The 17,003-nt window shown below is 38.0% G+C and overlaps 1 protein-coding gene across 1 annotated transcript in view; it reads left to right on the top strand.

Moving 5' to 3' along the window:
* Window positions 1-17,003, top strand: part of LOC129707562 (docking protein 5-like) — a 182,233-nt gene that overhangs the window by 69,932 nt on the left and 95,298 nt on the right. Inside the window, 4 exon segments of the mRNA XM_055652710.1 lie at window positions 9,260-9,374; window positions 11,107-11,226; window positions 14,690-14,715; window positions 14,718-14,881. Of these exon segments, the coding sequence (XP_055508685.1) occupies window positions 9,260-9,374; window positions 11,107-11,226; window positions 14,690-14,715; window positions 14,718-14,881 (425 nt within the window).

The following is a 17,003-nucleotide window of genomic DNA, read 5'->3' as shown; positions in this document are numbered from 1 at the left end:
TAAAAAAAGGCATAGCAAGGAAGAAACAAGATCCATTAAACTAATCATTACTCTTATGGCTGCCAATAGATGATTTCTCTGTTTGAGTCAAGAGTCAAGAGTCAATTTAATTGTGGTGAAGATTGGATTGGGCTAAACAGTGAGGTCTCACTCAAAGCCCAGTGAAGTTACAGTGCAGATAAAAAGAAAATGCATTTGGACATTGCAACAGGAAAATTAAACTAAAGGAATTATACCCTAGCATGAGCCTGTATCGTAATGACTTGTTAAAGGTGGGAGGAGGAGGTGTGTGTGTGTGCAGAAAATCCTGTGATATAATTAAAATTAAAATATAACGTCCTTAACAAATTGAATTTTTACTTTGCACCCTTCCATTTATTTGATAAATAGTAAGAAATTATTGCAAAACATTAAAAAATAAATATAGACCAAATGAATAATGAAAAGTAGATATTTTCCCCTTTTTTTCAGTAACAATGTCATCCATATGCTTATGTTCACTTGCGTCTGTCATAATTAATAATATGAATTAAAGGAAAAAGCTGACTGTTATTTAGCTCTCAGACATTAGTCATGCTTTACACAGTTACATTAATCTGTAACAAATGTCTTCCTATTGGGATGTATCTTCTGAAGATAACAGAAGCAACATTGGTCTCAAGTGGATAATTATAGCCTATGTGAAAGTGACAGGGCATGAAAATTTGACAAAGGAAAAACAAATTGTAGCAGTCTAAGTCATTCTGAAGATTTTTTTTAAATTCCTACATGGTAAAGCATCGCCTCTGAAGCATTACCCTGATATGATGTTATTTTCTTGAGAGTGTATTTTACTATGTGAGACTTTAAAAATACTGAAAGGGTAGCTAATATTATCTGTAAAGGTAATTGTGATCCTACTCCTAACCTTAATACTTCCATGTGTAAAAAGGAACTGCAGATGCTGGAAAATGTTTCTTTATGTAATTAAAAAGGAAAAGATTGGTAAAGACAAATAGTTCCTTACAGTCAAAGACAGGTGAATTTATAATGGGAAACAAGGAAACTGCATAACAGTTAAACGAGTACTTTGGTTCTGTCAGACTCAAACAATGTCTGTTAAATGTCAACCTGCTCCGTGATATTAAGTCCGCAAGCACCCATGAGAATATATCGCTTGAAAACTCTTGCTTAAGCAATTGAGCAGAAGACTGCAACTTGAGGCCTTTGGAAATGGTCCCCAGAAATTAATGGGGCAAACCAAGAGGAATCTAGTCTGGTCCAAGAAAGGTCCATGGACTCTTTGCGATCCCAATGGGCATCATTTTGCACTTCCTAGCTCTTGAAACATTTAAGTTTGCAGAAAATTACAGCTGGACATTACTGAAATTACAGAAAATTATTGAACTGTTTAAGATGTCAACAAATCTGTTCTCTTGGTATTCTGATGGAAAAACAGATAAATGTCAGTCTTGATATGCTTTGAAATCCTCCTCTTTCTCTTGCAAGCCCAAGATGGTAGTGTGTAGGAAGGAAGATGCTGGTTTAAACCGAAGATAGTCACAAAATGCTGGAGTAACTCAGTGGGCCAGGCAGCATCTCTGGAGAGAAGGAATGGGGTGATGTTTAGGGTCGAGTCCCTTCTTCAGACTGACTCGAAACGTCACCCGCTTATAAATGTACTGCTGTAAATTGGTCTCTGACATATGGGAATAAAGGTATATGTAAGTGCAAGCAAGTGCCACTGAGCTAAAAGATCATCTGTGATCTTATTGAAAGAGAAAGAAGACACAAGGGACTATGGCTACTGATTCCTATGTTATATAAGGTAGCCTTATATAACACTTATATGTCACTTTCTTTCATGCAAGACCAGGAAGACAAATTGTAGTAATGCTTATGCTGTCACTATAGAGACTAACTTACTGTACGTGACATTTCTTGACCCAAAACGTCACCTATTCCTTCTCTCAAGAGATGCTGCCAGTCTTGCTGTGTTACTCCAGCATTTTGTGTCTACCTTCATTGTAGGCGATGGAGTCTGTTCTGTGCCACAAGATTGAACATCTTCCAACCATTCTCCAAGGTGGAGTCTGGTGCTTCATTCACATAGAATGGTGTAGATGTGTTGAAAACCGTCTTAAACCATAGAACAATGTTGTCCATATTTCTGGTTGCATTGACATTTTGCTTTGCTGGGATAGCTTGCACAATAAAGTTTCTCACTGTATCTCGGAACACATGACAATAATAAACCAACAATTCACTGAAATGTCAAGAAATTAATCTAATTATGTCTATGCCATATTTGACCCTTATTCTTTTTGTCTGGTGCTAATCGCTTTGAAATGATGCGACGTAGTGCCACGTGCAAAGTTTAACTGTAGTGAGTGAGACATTCAATCTCAGTCCTCTGAAAAATGATCGTACTTATTAACCGATAAAACTTTTTGCACTTTTTATATGTCAATTTCTCTGGAGAGAAAGAAAAAGATAAGAATACAGTATCTTCCTTAAAATACTGCTTTTTAAAAGGCCAGTATTCAAACGGATTGTTTTGTTAGTGAGATCTGAAATCTGTAGTGAATGAAACTTTTCTTTCAAAGTCAAAGTCAATTTTATTTGTCACATGCACCCTAAGGTGCAGTGAAATGAATTTCCCAGCAGCGATACACTTAAAAAGAGCACACAATACACAATAAAATTTAACATCAGCCCCCAAGGACCAGGCATCCGAATTTTCCCACATCACAGGCTTCCCCAAAGTGTAGGCACTCACATACTGCAGTCACATCCTTACATATAGATCTGGAGATTGTCAACACTCTACTTGATTAAAGAACTTGCCCCTCTTTTGGAAACTGATCTTCACAAGCCAATGTCTTATAAGCAGTCTCCCACCCCTCTCCTGTCGCAGCAACATCTATTAATACAGGAGCAACTATTCCTCTTTAGCTGGAAGAGTGTTTATAGCATATTCTCTGCAGGAGGTGCTTGCAAAGATTGCACCTGCTAGACTACATGCCAAGATCTTCAAGAACGTGCAACACAACAAAGGTGCATTTCTTCCAAAGTCCGTTTCAGTGCAGTTGTACACAGTGAAACCCAACTATGCCATTCTTCGAAGCTTGCAATGCTTTCGGAGTGACTACCACAAAGAGTGCTGGGGTGATCAGCAACGCCGCTTGACAAAATGAAACAATTTCACGACAGGAATCATAACTTTTCATTACGAGTTTATTTTGGTACTCAGTTATCCTTCCTTCCTTCGCGTTTTTCCACGGAAGCAGAACATTAGATGGATGTATATTTTGATAGAAATAAAGAACCATTCCAAAATAAAACAGCGGCAATTCAGTCTGTTGATATTAAATAGCCAGAGACCCAAGATGGTGGATCATGTGGTGCTGAGTTTCAACCTGCTGTGCCATACATTTATAGTAAAAATTACAAAGTGATTCTGTCAAGTGAATTTTCTCCCTGCTTCTCTGGCCCCCCCCCCCCACCTGCTTCAGCTGCTACATCTCAGGGTATTCTTGAAGAATACAGTGCAGTCCTGTGGCATAATGACATATCTGCATTGGTAGTCCTATGAAATAAGTCCATCCTTGAGTGGTTTGCTAGTGATATCTGCTTCTTCTTTACTTAATAAAGGATCTTAGCAGATCATAAGCAATGTTACTTCTGAGTCAGGATGAGAATTGAAATCCCACTCCTGAAAGTTGAGATTTGGGGAGGATCCAGTCCTGAGGTGGTACTGTCTTTCAGATAAGATGAGGTGTGGTCACCTTAAGAGGTTCATAGAACTTAAGAGGTTCATAGAAACCTTTTATGACATGTTAAGAAATTTCCTGATGTTATTTTGAAAAGGAGAACAGAGTTTTGTTTGACATTTACTCCAATATTCCTCCATCAATTAACATTACTAACAATGTAGATAAACCGTTCATTCTTTTATTTTTTTGTTTATGGGATCATGCTGAGAGGAAATTGAGGTTGTTTTTCTCACAATACTTTGGGGCAATGACCAGACATCAAATGGACACTCTTGTCCCCATCAATATAGAGAGGTCGACCCCAGTACGTCAACTGATCATATTATTCTTGGCCAGATTATCCAACAAAGGAAGTAAAATGGAGATTATAAAATAATGTATCAATGCTAAAACCATTTTAGTGTAAAATTGCATAATGAATCAGTTTAATGGTTCCTTCCACAGCATGATTCAGAAATTATATATTAAATAACACTAATCATTCTATTTACTTAGAGGAATAATTGAGGATACCTTTATTAATGATCGATCACATAATAATACTGTATAACATAGAACTGGTGTGAACAGGATGGTCGGCATGGATCCAATGGGTCAAGGGGCCTGTTTCAATGCTGTGCCTCTAAACTTAAACTAAATAAAACCAATACCACCTCACACGTTTTAACCAGAAATTGAACCATGCACCAGAATCTCCAACATATTCAGAATATTTAGTTTATCTGATAATTGATCTAATTTTCAGCTATTATTATTTTTCCTTGTCTGTAGATTAAATCATATTTCATTGATAGTGTGACCTATTTTGGAGGGACTTGTCTGTGGTGCGTAACATATTACCTGGCCAAATGGAAGTGGAGCTAATGAGTAGCTGTCAAACCCTGCAAACCACGATCGAAAGTGAAATAAATAAAGAAGTTGCAATTATATCCTCTGCTGAAGTCAAAGGTTTCTATTCTTACTGAAAACTCACGAGAGCATCACCTAAATAAGGACTATAAATTCAAGTTTATTCCAGGATACCACTTTATTTTCATGGAAGTTAAATAGCTCAATGAATTTAAGTATTCATGCATACAGTGAAAATAAAGCAACTGATGTACTCTGAATGAATCGTATACCTTCTCCGGAAAAGTAATTTATGTGGTGAAGAATTTATTAACACATGATTTACGCATTCCTGTCCTTTCCAATATGAACTTTTAAGTGCAAATAAACTCAGCTACGATGGATATGATAATTATACATGACCTTTTCATTTTGTCTTCAGTGGTACCTTTCTGCAATGTTCTGTCTCACTATAGAAATAGTATCTGAAAAGAAGTATTACTCCAATAGATTTAAATGCATCCTCCCTTTATGAAATGCGATATAAATAGAGCATACGAAGGTGATTTATAACAGCTCTGCGGCTTGTGATGCGGATCTCAGAACCCTGATGAACAATGAGATCTGTAGCCTCTCAATATCATCACTTATATTAACCATGCCTTCTCTTTTGCACATTCTCATAGATCAGTAGCCTTGAGACCGTTTTTTCCAAACTTTTCCTATTTTAAATACGATTTTGTATAAGTAATGGTCATGCATTGTTTGCTGGTAACCTCAACAAAATTTGTGTCATTTTGTGACCTCGGCTTTCCGAATTAGACTACCTTGGACATGTTAGGTTTTTTTTTGGAGCTGAATTAACATTTATTTTTATTTAATTTAATTTAAAAAAAATGTTGTTAGAAGCAATTGTACAAAAAAAAAATGATCGACATAACAGTTAAACAATTTTCGTACATTCAGTTTTACCATTTTATAATCTAATAATTAGATAGAAAAAAAAGAAAAAGGAAAAAAGGAGAAAGAAAGGTATGCGTTGGGGAGCACTTCGGGTCCAGTGATCACAATACCATTAGTTTCAATATAATTATGGAGAAGGTCAGAACTGGACCTAGGGTTGAGATTTTTGATTGGAGAAAGGCTAACTTTGATGAGATGCGAGATGATTTAAAAGGAGTGAACTGGGACATTTTGTTTTATGGGAAAGATGTAGAAGAGAAATGGAGGACATTTAAAGGGGAAATTTTAAGAGTACAGAATCTTTATGTTCCTGTTCGGTTGAAAGGAAACAGTAAAAATTGGAAAGAGCCCTGGTTTTCAAGGGAAATTGGACATCTTGTTCGGAAAAAGAGGGAGATCTACAATAATTATAGGCAGCATAAAGTAAATGAGGTGCTTGTGCAGTATAAGGAATGTAAAAAGAATCTTAAGAAATAAATTAGAAAAGCTAAAAGAAGATATGAGGTTGCTTTGGCAAGTAAGGTGAAAGTAAATCCAAAGGGTTTCTACAGCTATATTAATAGCAAAAGGATAACGAGGGATAAAATTGGTCCATTGGAGAGACAGGGTGGGCAGCTATCTGCAGAGCCAAAAGAGATGGGGGAGATATTGAACAATTTCTTTTCTTCGGTATTCACCAAGGAGAAGGATATTGAATTATGTGAGGTAAGGGAAACGAGTAGAGTAGCTATGGATACTATGAGTTTCAAAGTAAAAGAAGTACTGACACTTTTGAAAAATATAAAAGTGGATAAGTCTCCAGGTCCTGACAGGATATTCCCTAGGACATTGAGGGAAGTTCGTGTAGAAATAGCCGGGGCTATGACAGAAATATTTCAAATGTCATTAGAAACGGGAATAGTCCCCGAGGATTGGCGTACTGCGCATGTTGTTCCGTTGTTTAAAAAGGGTTCGAAGAGTAAACCTAGCAATTATAGACCTGTTAGTTTGACTTCAGTGGTGGGCAAATTAATGGAAAAGATACTTAGAGATAATATATATAAGCATCTGGATAAACAGGGTCTAATTAGGAACAGTCAACATGGATTTGTGCCTGGAAGGTCATGTTTGACTAATCTTCTTGAATTTTTGAAGAGGTTACTAGGGAGATTGATGAGGGTAAAGCAGTGGATGTTGTCTATATGGACTTTAGTAAGGCCTTTGGACAAGGTTCCTCGTGGAAGGTTGTTAAGTTTGTCATGGAACAGCAAGATCAAGTGGCTGATCTAGATGAGGCAGGGACCAGTGGGGTGCTTCAGGGATCTGTGTTGGGTCCTTTGTTGTTTGTCATGTACATCAATGATCTAGATGAAGGGGTGGTAAATTGGATTAGTAAGTATGCAGATGATACCAAGATAGGGGGTGTTGTGGATAATGAAGAGGATTTCCAAAGTCTAAAAATGGAATTTTAGAAAAATAAATTTGGAAAAATGGGTTGAAAGATGGCAGATGGAGTTTAATGCTGATAAATGTGAGGTGCTACACCTTGGCAGGACAAACCAAAATAGGACGTACATGGTAAATGGTAGGGAATTGAAGAATACAGTTGAACAGAGGGATCTGGGTATAACCGTGCATAGTTCCTTGAAGGTGGAATCTCATATAGATAGGGTGGTAAAGAAAGCTTTTGGTATGCTAGCCTTTATAAATCAGAGCATTGAGTATAGAAGCTGGGATGAAATGTTAAAATTGTACAAGGCATTGGTGAGACCAAATCTGGAGTATGGTGTACAATTTTGGTCGCCCAATTATAGGAAGGATGTCAACAAAATAGAGAGAGTACAGAGGAGATTTACTAGAATGTTGCCTGGGTTTCAACAACTAAGTTACAGAGATAGGTTGAATAAGTTAGGTCTTTATTCTCTGGAGCACAGAAGGTTAAGGGGGGACTTGATAGATGTCTTTAAAATGATGAGAGGGATAGACAGAGTTGATGTGGACAAGCTTTTCCCTTTGAGAATAGGGAAGATTCAAACAAGAGGACATGACTTCAGAATTAAGGGACAGAAGTTTAGGGGTAACATGAGGGGGAACTTCTTTACTCAGAGAGTGATAGCGGTGTGGAATGAGCTTCCAGTGGAAGTGGTGGCGGCAGGTTTGTTGGTATCATTTAAAAATAAATTGGATAGGCATATGGATGAGAAGAGAATGGAGGGTTATGGTATGAGTGCAGGCAGGTGGGACTAAGGGTAAAAAGTTGTTTGGCACGGACTTGTAGGGCCGAGATGGCCTGTTTCTGTGCTGTAATTGTTATATGGTTATATGGTTAAAGAAGAAAGGAAAAAGAAAAAAAAGTAAAGAAAAAAAAAAAAACCCCGGAACTAACGAAGGTATAAAAGAAGCGGGGATATATCCAACTACCCTTCCGTACCCCTGCTCACCCAGGCCTACCATCAGTTTTGAGTTTGTGTTCAACCATTATGTTGTTGAAGAAATTCAATAAAAGGAGACCATATTTTTGAAAATCGGATCTGGTTTGTCAGTCAAGACAAGATCACTCATGTAAATAATATGTGCAAAATATTTATGTCATCACACTTCCAATACGCTGGAAAATAAGGAAAACATTTCAGTACGTTTTGTATAATCAAATCTACTATCCTGCTAGCATAATAACCTCACTGCAGGTTATTATGGGCCTGTCCCACTTAAGCATTTTTTCAGGCGACATCCTGCAACTGTCAGAGTGGAACACACACACACATCACTTCCTTCGCCAGCCCATTGTGCAGGCGCAGGACAGGGAAAGCGGGGGGAGCGCTGTCTGAGAGGAATTCACATGGTGCAAAGCGAATGTGATACAGACACACACCGCGATGAATAGGAAGGCTGGCGCTGTAATTAAGATGGTGAAAGAGCAGTGTATGGGAAGGGTCACATAAGTCCTTTAAAAGACAGGGGGGGGAGAGGGTGGAGAAGGAGTGGAGACAACTTTTAAGAAGCCAGGGATACGCGGCTGTGAAGCTCGGCGGACATTAACATTACCGGTCGGTTATCCTTGGTTCTGAAAACTACTGCTTACGTTTTTTTTTCCCGCCATGAGCCAATGAAATGTACCAGTCAGCAACGGCTACAACCTACGACAACCTTCAACCTCCTGGCAACCCACTACCACTGCATCTACGGCACGAGAAATCTCGCTACTCTCCATGGCGACTTCATTCTGGTCGTCGTTAATGAGGCCGCGACTAGTTCCCAGAATGCGGGAACTCCTCACGACCATGAAGGTGACTCCCCGGCAACCACAGCGAACATGTGGCGACCATGTGGCGACTGCATAGTCTCCTGCAGTCGCCTAAGTGGGACAGGCCCATTACTTGAGCCATTCAGTCTTACCCACAAAATAATGATGAAAAAAAATCATGAAATAGATATTTTTAATTTATTGTCTGATACAGCATAGAATAGATGTAGTCTGAATTGCTAATATATTCAGCATATGATTGCTATGTTCTCTATCATCTATTATAATATTTTACGCATAGCAGACTTCCCTAAGGCAAACATTTGATGGTTTGCAAATGTATCAGATTTGTTCCTCTACAGAAATTGTTGCAAAAGCTTTTAGAGTGCTTTTAATATCTCTTGCACTACAGTTCTGAAAAATAGAGAATAAAGAAAATTGCTTCTCAGTAACAATTGATAATCAGAACCGACAAATGTTGATCTTTCAGGTTACAGACCTCAGCAATATAAAGAATGTCACAAGGATACCAAAAGGCACTAAGAGGCATGCTGTACTAATAATTTTCAGCGATGAAACATCAAAAACCTTTGCTTGTGAATCAGGTAGGTGCAGCATACGTCACTCAACTAATAGTGAGCTATCTAAATTGTATACTAGCCACGTAATTCCTTCCATTACATTTGTTCAGAGTTGTAAACTTGATTTCATATGTGTCTTGAATGTAACTTCAAATGTAACCAAAATTAATTTATGGACTACTTCCACATAAAATATATATTTTTATACATATTTATAATAATTTTTTATACATATTAGTAATAATTTTTGAGTCAGTTAGCAATCTTTGGGAAATTGGCCTAGAACCATCGTGTCGATTAACTAGTCACAAAAAAAGCTATCCAAGTTATATATAAAATTCACATTTTGGTTCAAGTAATGAAGCAGGAACTGCTTTGTTGCATTGTAGAAACAAAGAACTTCAGATGGTGCTTTACTCAACGGGTTGGAGAGATATCACTGCATTCCCCTCTTCTCTCATGATTTTCCCTATCTCTTTGTCAGCTTTGTGTAGGAAGGAATTGCAGATGTTGGTTTATACTGAAGATAGACTCAAAATGCTGGCGTAATTCAGCGGGTCAGGCAGCATCTCTGGAGAAAAAGAATAGGTGACATTTTCGGTTGGAATCCTTCTTCAGATTAAAAGTAGAGGGGTGGGGGGAGGGATGGGGATATGAAATCACGGCCGGCAACAGATGACTACTGGAAGGGCGGAGCCCATAATAGTCCATGGTTCATATCCCTGTTCCCCTTTCATTATCACACCTTCTCCAGCCAACAATGGGCCATTATGGGCTCCGCTCTACCTGAGGTCATCTTTAGCTGGCCCTGACTTGTTCTAGCCTTTTCTTGCCTCCAGTTTCCACTTGCCCACCCCCGCCCCCCCTCCCCCCCCCCAACATCTACTTTCAGTCTGAAGAAGGGTTCCGACCGAAACGTAACCTATCCTTTTTCTCCAGATCTGTTGCCTGACCCACTAAGCTACTGTACAGCAGCATTTTGGGTCCATCTTTGTCAGTTATGGTCAGGTACTGACCCCCCTCCCAGCAGCCAACACAGCATCGATATACATCAAATAATGACCCATGTCTCACTTAACCTTGCGAATTACTGTGCATTGCATTACTATTCACATTTTGGGGGTGTATCCTGAACTACTATCTATATCATTGATGACCCTCAGACTATCCTTGATCGGACTTTCCTGGCTTTACCTTGCACTAAACGTTATTCCTTATCATGTATCTATACACTGTAAATGGTTTGATTGTACTCATGTATTGTCTTTCCACTGACTGGTTTCAACTGAAGATAGACACAAAAAGCTGGAGTAACTCAACAGGTCAGGCAACAATTCTGGAGAAAAGGAATAGATGTCATTTTGGGTCGAGAAGAAGGGTCTCGACCTGAAACGTCATCTGTTCCTTTTCTCTAGAGTTGCTGTCTGGCCCACTGAGTTACTCCAGCTTATTGTGTCTATCTTTGTAACTTGCTCAGCGCCTTTTATGTGGCGATTATCTGCATACCTTGGGTTTGCAAGCAAAGAATTTCACTGTAACTTGTCACATGTGACACTAAAGTAGTCATTCATTCATTCTGCCCTGTTCTATGCTCTACAATATAATTACTAAAATTGAGCTCCAATTTGAAGTCAATTGTTCAATGCTTCCAGATGGCTCTCGCATGCATGTTGGAACCCGGTTTCTATCATGACCTAGCTGTAGAGGATACTGTATCCTCTAAATCACACCACATTAATTCTGTGTGCCTTCACAGAGCTTGAGGCAGAGGAATGGTGTAAACTCTTACGTATGGAGTGCCTAGGAAGTCGAATCAATGACATTACCCTGGGGGAGCCAGATTTGCTGACTGCTGGAGTTCAAAGAGAGCAAACAGGTAGGCATCATTTGCTTTATTTAGTCAAATTATCCAGTGGAATTAAAAAAATATATATACAGTTTATGATCCTGGCTTTGTGATACATGGATATGTGTTATTTGTGATATTTGTGATACTGCACCAGAATAAGGCAACTAATCACAGGTAATATCGAAAGGTCTTATTGTCTGGTTTTATTGTGGGGAAAAAAGCTTGCATATAGTAAATTGAGAAGAAATCTTTTGCTTGATGGCACAAAGATGGGAATCTGTGGATGGTGGAGGAGGTGCTGAGGATGATATCTAGTTTAGTGATAGTTTCGGTGTCAGAAAAAAGTGGAAGAATGCCCCTTCCAAGAGGTAATTCGAGGTAAGGGAAAAGGAAATCTGGAAGTTGGACGCCTACATTTATTATATTTGCAAGAGAGCTCAGCTACATTAAATTTAGCTTCTACCTCAGCCTATCTCAGCCTACCTGCCTTGTCTCTCTTTCTCTCAAAAATGTGTCAGCAAAATCCTTGCAATATTTTTGAGGAAATGTGAAAAAAATTTACTTTCAATTTCAATAGAATAATTTATAATGTTAATTAGTTTATAAGACATAGGAGCAGAATTAGGTAATGTGGCCCCTCGAGTCAACTCCACCATTCAATCATGTTCTGTTGTGCTGAAGCAAAGCAAGAATTTCATTGTCCTATCAGGGACACATGACAATAAACTCTCTTGAATCTTGAATCTTGAATCTTATCTATCTTGCCCTCTCAACCCCATTCTCCTGCCTGCTCCCTGTAAACGTTGGCACCCTTATGAATCACCTATCAAAGAACCCATCAATCTCCACTTTAAAAATACCCAATGACTTGGCTTCCACAGCCGTATGTGGCAATAACTCCAGATTCACCACCCTTTGGCTAAAGAAATTCCTCCTCATCTCCTTTCTAAAGTATGTCCTTTTATTCTAAAAATTCAAAATATATTTCAATTAGAGGAGGCTGATTTACATTTTGAGCCTCTCTCATCTTCAAATGGCTTCATGCATTCAAACATAATTTATATTTGAAATCAGTATTTTATAATTATTAATGTGCGTAGACTTAATTCTCCCCATACTTTTACTCACACCGATACACATGTAAAATGGTTGCATAAGTATTATTGCCATATTTATTTGAATATAATTCTCTGGATTCTCATTTTTTGTTAAAGACAAGCGAATAATTGTGAATCGTGATACAGCATAGAGTTGAAGGTAAAAGAGAAGCTTATGATATCACAAGAGATGATAATGTGGGGAATATTTTTTAATTCACGGTAAATAAGTTAAATTGTTCTGATCTCTTCCATTTCAGACTTCTGATGGAATTGCTTCAAACATTACGAAAACATTAGAATAGCTTCGGCTTTGAATGGACTGATACCAAATTCTATAAATGTAGTTTCCATCTTTGTAACTAATGAAGAACAAAATTTATAAATAGCAAGACTTCCATACTTTGAAATAGCCATTCTGATTTGGAAATATGCGATCAATTTATGGGATTTATGCTTGGAAATGTCAAACATATAATAGGATATTATATAAGGCCAAAGAACAGAGAGAGGCTTACTAAAATAGACCGAGAGAAGGCATGTCATATCAATGAGTGATGATCTTGGGCAGGTTATCGGCTGCATGCCAAATTTCAGTAGCTACCATAAGAATTGGTGATGATTTAGGAAAAAATAGTGTCCATATTTAAAAAAGATATGTAATCAATGTCAATGTATAAAAATCCAACAGATATGTTACAAGTTCTATGGGGCGACGTTCAAGCAGAGAATGCAATATTTTACAGGGGTATTATAAGCTAACAAGAATTGACAACGGGAAGACTGATGTAGGTTATGTACTTTGTGAGAATATTTTTGAAGTAATGGAGGGAGGAAGAGAAATAAATCATCAACATTTTGAAGTCATTAAAATACTGAAATGAAGGCTGAGATACAAAATTGAGGATACAGCAGATAAATCTGAAGACAGCATTTAAAAAAAAAAAAAGAACGTTCCTCTTGAGATCACTTCTGGAATATTGGATGCAACTTTGGCCTTTGAAACTTCAAAATATAATATATGGTTATTGAATAGTGTACATAAATGAAATTGTACCACAATACAATATGGGAGAAGGTTGACTACCATGTGTTTTCCCCATAAAAATAATTGGAGGATATTTTATAGAGCCATAAAAAGTTTTACCTAACATAAGTAAAGAATTAAAAGTCATATTGGCAAATTGAATAAATATTTGAAGTCCAGGGCAGAAAATGTTATTAAGAGGATAATAATTATGTAGAAGATGTCATTGACATGTATGGTTGGTCAGACAATCTTAGGTTTTAACAACATATTTGAGGTGTCCTGACCAGCAAGTGTGTTTGGTCCTATTAAGATGTAAGGAAATCCCCTAGTTAGTTAAACTCCAGTCTACTGGTCTACTCCCTAAAATTGCTATCTGATCTTTGTTAGATATGGAGAGAGAAAGAAATTGTATTATTTGACCAATTCTACACCACAATTCTAGAAGTTATGTTAACTTCGTATGTTAACATAGAATGCAACTCACCTAATCACAAAAATCAATCAACATATAAATAAGATCATGTATTTTTTTGACTCCCATTCTAAATAATAATATTGATGTTCCAATTTTAAATACTCGTAAGAAATTCACAGTGATCTTCCAGAGATGATAGATTTCATCGGCATTTAATTTAAAGTTTGGTCTCATTACTTGCCTTTCAAGCCAGTAATTAATATAGTTATCTCAAGAAATTATATTTTGTATGCAACTTAGCATTGCCCAGTATGTCCTTAAAGAATACAAGACATCTTTGAATTGAAATCATATCTACAACTGAGTCAAAACCATGTGTTTAGTTAAGATATAAGCTTTCAGTTTCTAGGGACCTTGTAACCAGCTCTGAGGTGGTCTGCATGTGCTACTTTAATATAAATAAATATAAATGTAAAGCTGTTAAGTGGCAGCAGAGTGGCACAGCAGTAGAGTTGCTGCCTTGCAGCACCAGGGTCCTTGTTTGACTTCAAGTCACTGAACTGCTTCCAAAGGGCGGCACAGTGGCACAGCTGTATAGCACTACCTTGCAGTGCCAGGCTCGATCCTGACTACAGCTACTCTCTGTTCTGAGTTTGTACCTTCAACTTGTGACTGCACGGGTTCTCTCTGAGTGCTCCGGTTTTATCCCACATTCCAAAGTTGTAGAGGTTTGTAGGTTAATTGGCTTTGGTAAAATTGCTAAAATGTCCCTATTGTGTAGGATAGTGTTTGTGTACTGAGTGATCGCTGGTTGGTGCGGACTCGGCACTGTATCTCTAAAGTCTAAAGTCTAAAGAGTCTAAAGCATGGATTATATTTAAATGTAATAGAGTTCTCACAGAAGGCAGATATCATGGTGTCTCTAAATTATTTGGTTTACGTTTTCAGAAAGGTTCAATGTATATTTGATGCCATCTCTCCTAATCTGGATGTACATGGAGAGTGCACTTTACAAATAACATATGAGAACATCTGTCTTTGGGACATCCACAATCCTAGACTAAAGCTGGTCTCTTGGCCTCTTAGTGCCCTCAGGCGGTATGGACGGGACCCCACGTGGTTTACATTTGAAGCAGGCAGGTAAGTGGACATTGTTATTATTTTTATTCCTTGTTCCTATTGATGGGGAATGCTTTACCTACTACATTTTACCTACTTTCTCCAGTGGTTATTTTATATAACGTGGTTATCACTGTTCATAGGCAAGTTATTGAAATACTGTGAAAATACATCAGCAATGAATTTTGGGTCATTAAAGGCATAGGAACGTTTATTAGTTTGAATAGCTGGAATTACATAGCAGAATCCAACCTTACCGTTGTATCTTATTTCCTCATACTTAGTGCTAATTTTGAAAAGTTTGAACCAAATTCATGATTTTGGTAAATGCAGACTTGAATTTTCAAAATTCCCTTCCAACAAGCTCCAGGGATAGGTGTTGAGGATGAAGATTTGAAGCCAAGATCACCTGATACCTTCTGCCTGAGCTGTCAGGCTAGATTTCAAATGAGCATGTACAAGTGGTTGTGGATAATCTGTGCGGGAAGGATCTGCAGATGCTGGTTTACCCCGAAGATAGACACAAAGTGCTGGAGTAACTCAGTGGGATGGGCAGCATCTCTGGATAGAAGGAATGAGTGACGTTTTGGGACGAGACCCTTCTGATTGCTATGTATTTAAATGTTGCAACTCATTTTAAAGATGTTTAAATTATGTAACATTTATAATGTAATATGCATTGTCAGTGAGTGCATATGAGAGTACATGTGAAAGAAAGTTACATGAATTATTGATGACTTGGGAACCCTTGCATCCACTTTAGTAGTCTACAGATTATCTGCCACCTTTATGGGACCTGGAGATTTCAGGGTAGAGAAGCACAATTCAAATTTCCAGAAGGTAAATATAAAATAAAAATAAAGTTTTCAAAAAAAGGTTCGACAGCGTACAAATGTTCTTCCTGAAAGGACAGTTGAAGAAGATTCAGTGATAACTTCCAGAAGGGAATGGGATGTATACATGAAAAAGGAGAGAATTGCAGGATTGTGATGAAAGAGCAAGGAAGTACAACTAATTGAATCGCTCTTTCAAAGCCCCAGCTCAGACTTCATGGACTGAGTGATGTTTTCCTATGCTCAGAAGGCAGCAATTTTGCCTTTGAATTAAAGGTTGTGTGTTCAATTCACTCTCCAGAGGCTTATGTGTACAAACTTAGGTTGATGGTAAAATACAATAGTGAAGAAGAGTTATACTTTTGTAGGTTCTATTTCTTGTATTAGATGTCAATCTGTAGAAGATCCCATGGTACACTTTTAACAAAGTCAGGGAGTTCTAGGTCATGCCTTAGCCAATACTTATCACTCAAATGACACCTAAAAATATATCTCATTGTTCTGAATGTTCTTTGAGGAAGTTGGCTGTTTCATTTCATACGTAACTTTATTGCCAAAGTACAGTTTGGCTTGCATTGTGAGTATGAAAGAGGTTATATGAATCTTTTCTTTTCTTGCTAAAGACATGGAGGTGAAGAAGGATCTCTTCACAAAACATCACCTATTCCTTTTCTCCAGAGATGCTAGCTGACCCACTGAGTTACTCCAACGTTTTCTGTCTATATAGCAAGGAAACTGGCCTTTCAGCTCAACTCGTCCATGCCCACTGAGTTGCCTAACCCGGTTAGTCCAACTAGTCTGTGCCTGGCCCATAAACCTTCATATTTTTGCTATCCATGTATTTGTTCAAGTGTCTTTATATATCATGACTGTACACGCCTCAGCCACTTCCTCCAGCAAAAAAAGAAACAACATGCTGGAGTACCTCAGCAAATCAAGCAGTATCTGGAGAATGAACAGGTTTTGGGCCAGGACCCTTCTTCAGACTGATCGTGGTGGCAGGAGAGAATGCTGAAAGAGAGGTGGGTGCAGGACAACCCTTGGCAAGCGATAAGTGCATAGAGGTGAGGAGAGGGGGGGGAGGGAGGTGATTAGCAGATGTTTGGACAAAGACCAAGGATGAAAAGACAAAAAGTGTGACATCAGGATAGAAGAAGTGCAAATTTGTATTTTCTCTGAATTTAACCTACCACTACTAGTTGTGGATGCCCTGACATAAATCTTTAATGTTCCCTGTCTAATATTCTTCACCCTTTTATTCTCCCTATGGCCAAACATATCTGAATTAATATTGCCTCAGCATAATCTTT

Source organism: Leucoraja erinacea, chromosome 21 (assembly GCF_028641065.1).
Source record: "Leucoraja erinacea ecotype New England chromosome 21, Leri_hhj_1, whole genome shotgun sequence".
NCBI classification, from domain to species: Eukaryota; Metazoa; Chordata; class Chondrichthyes; order Rajiformes; family Rajidae; genus Leucoraja; species Leucoraja erinaceus.
This window is presented reverse-complemented; position numbering and strand designations above follow the sequence as displayed.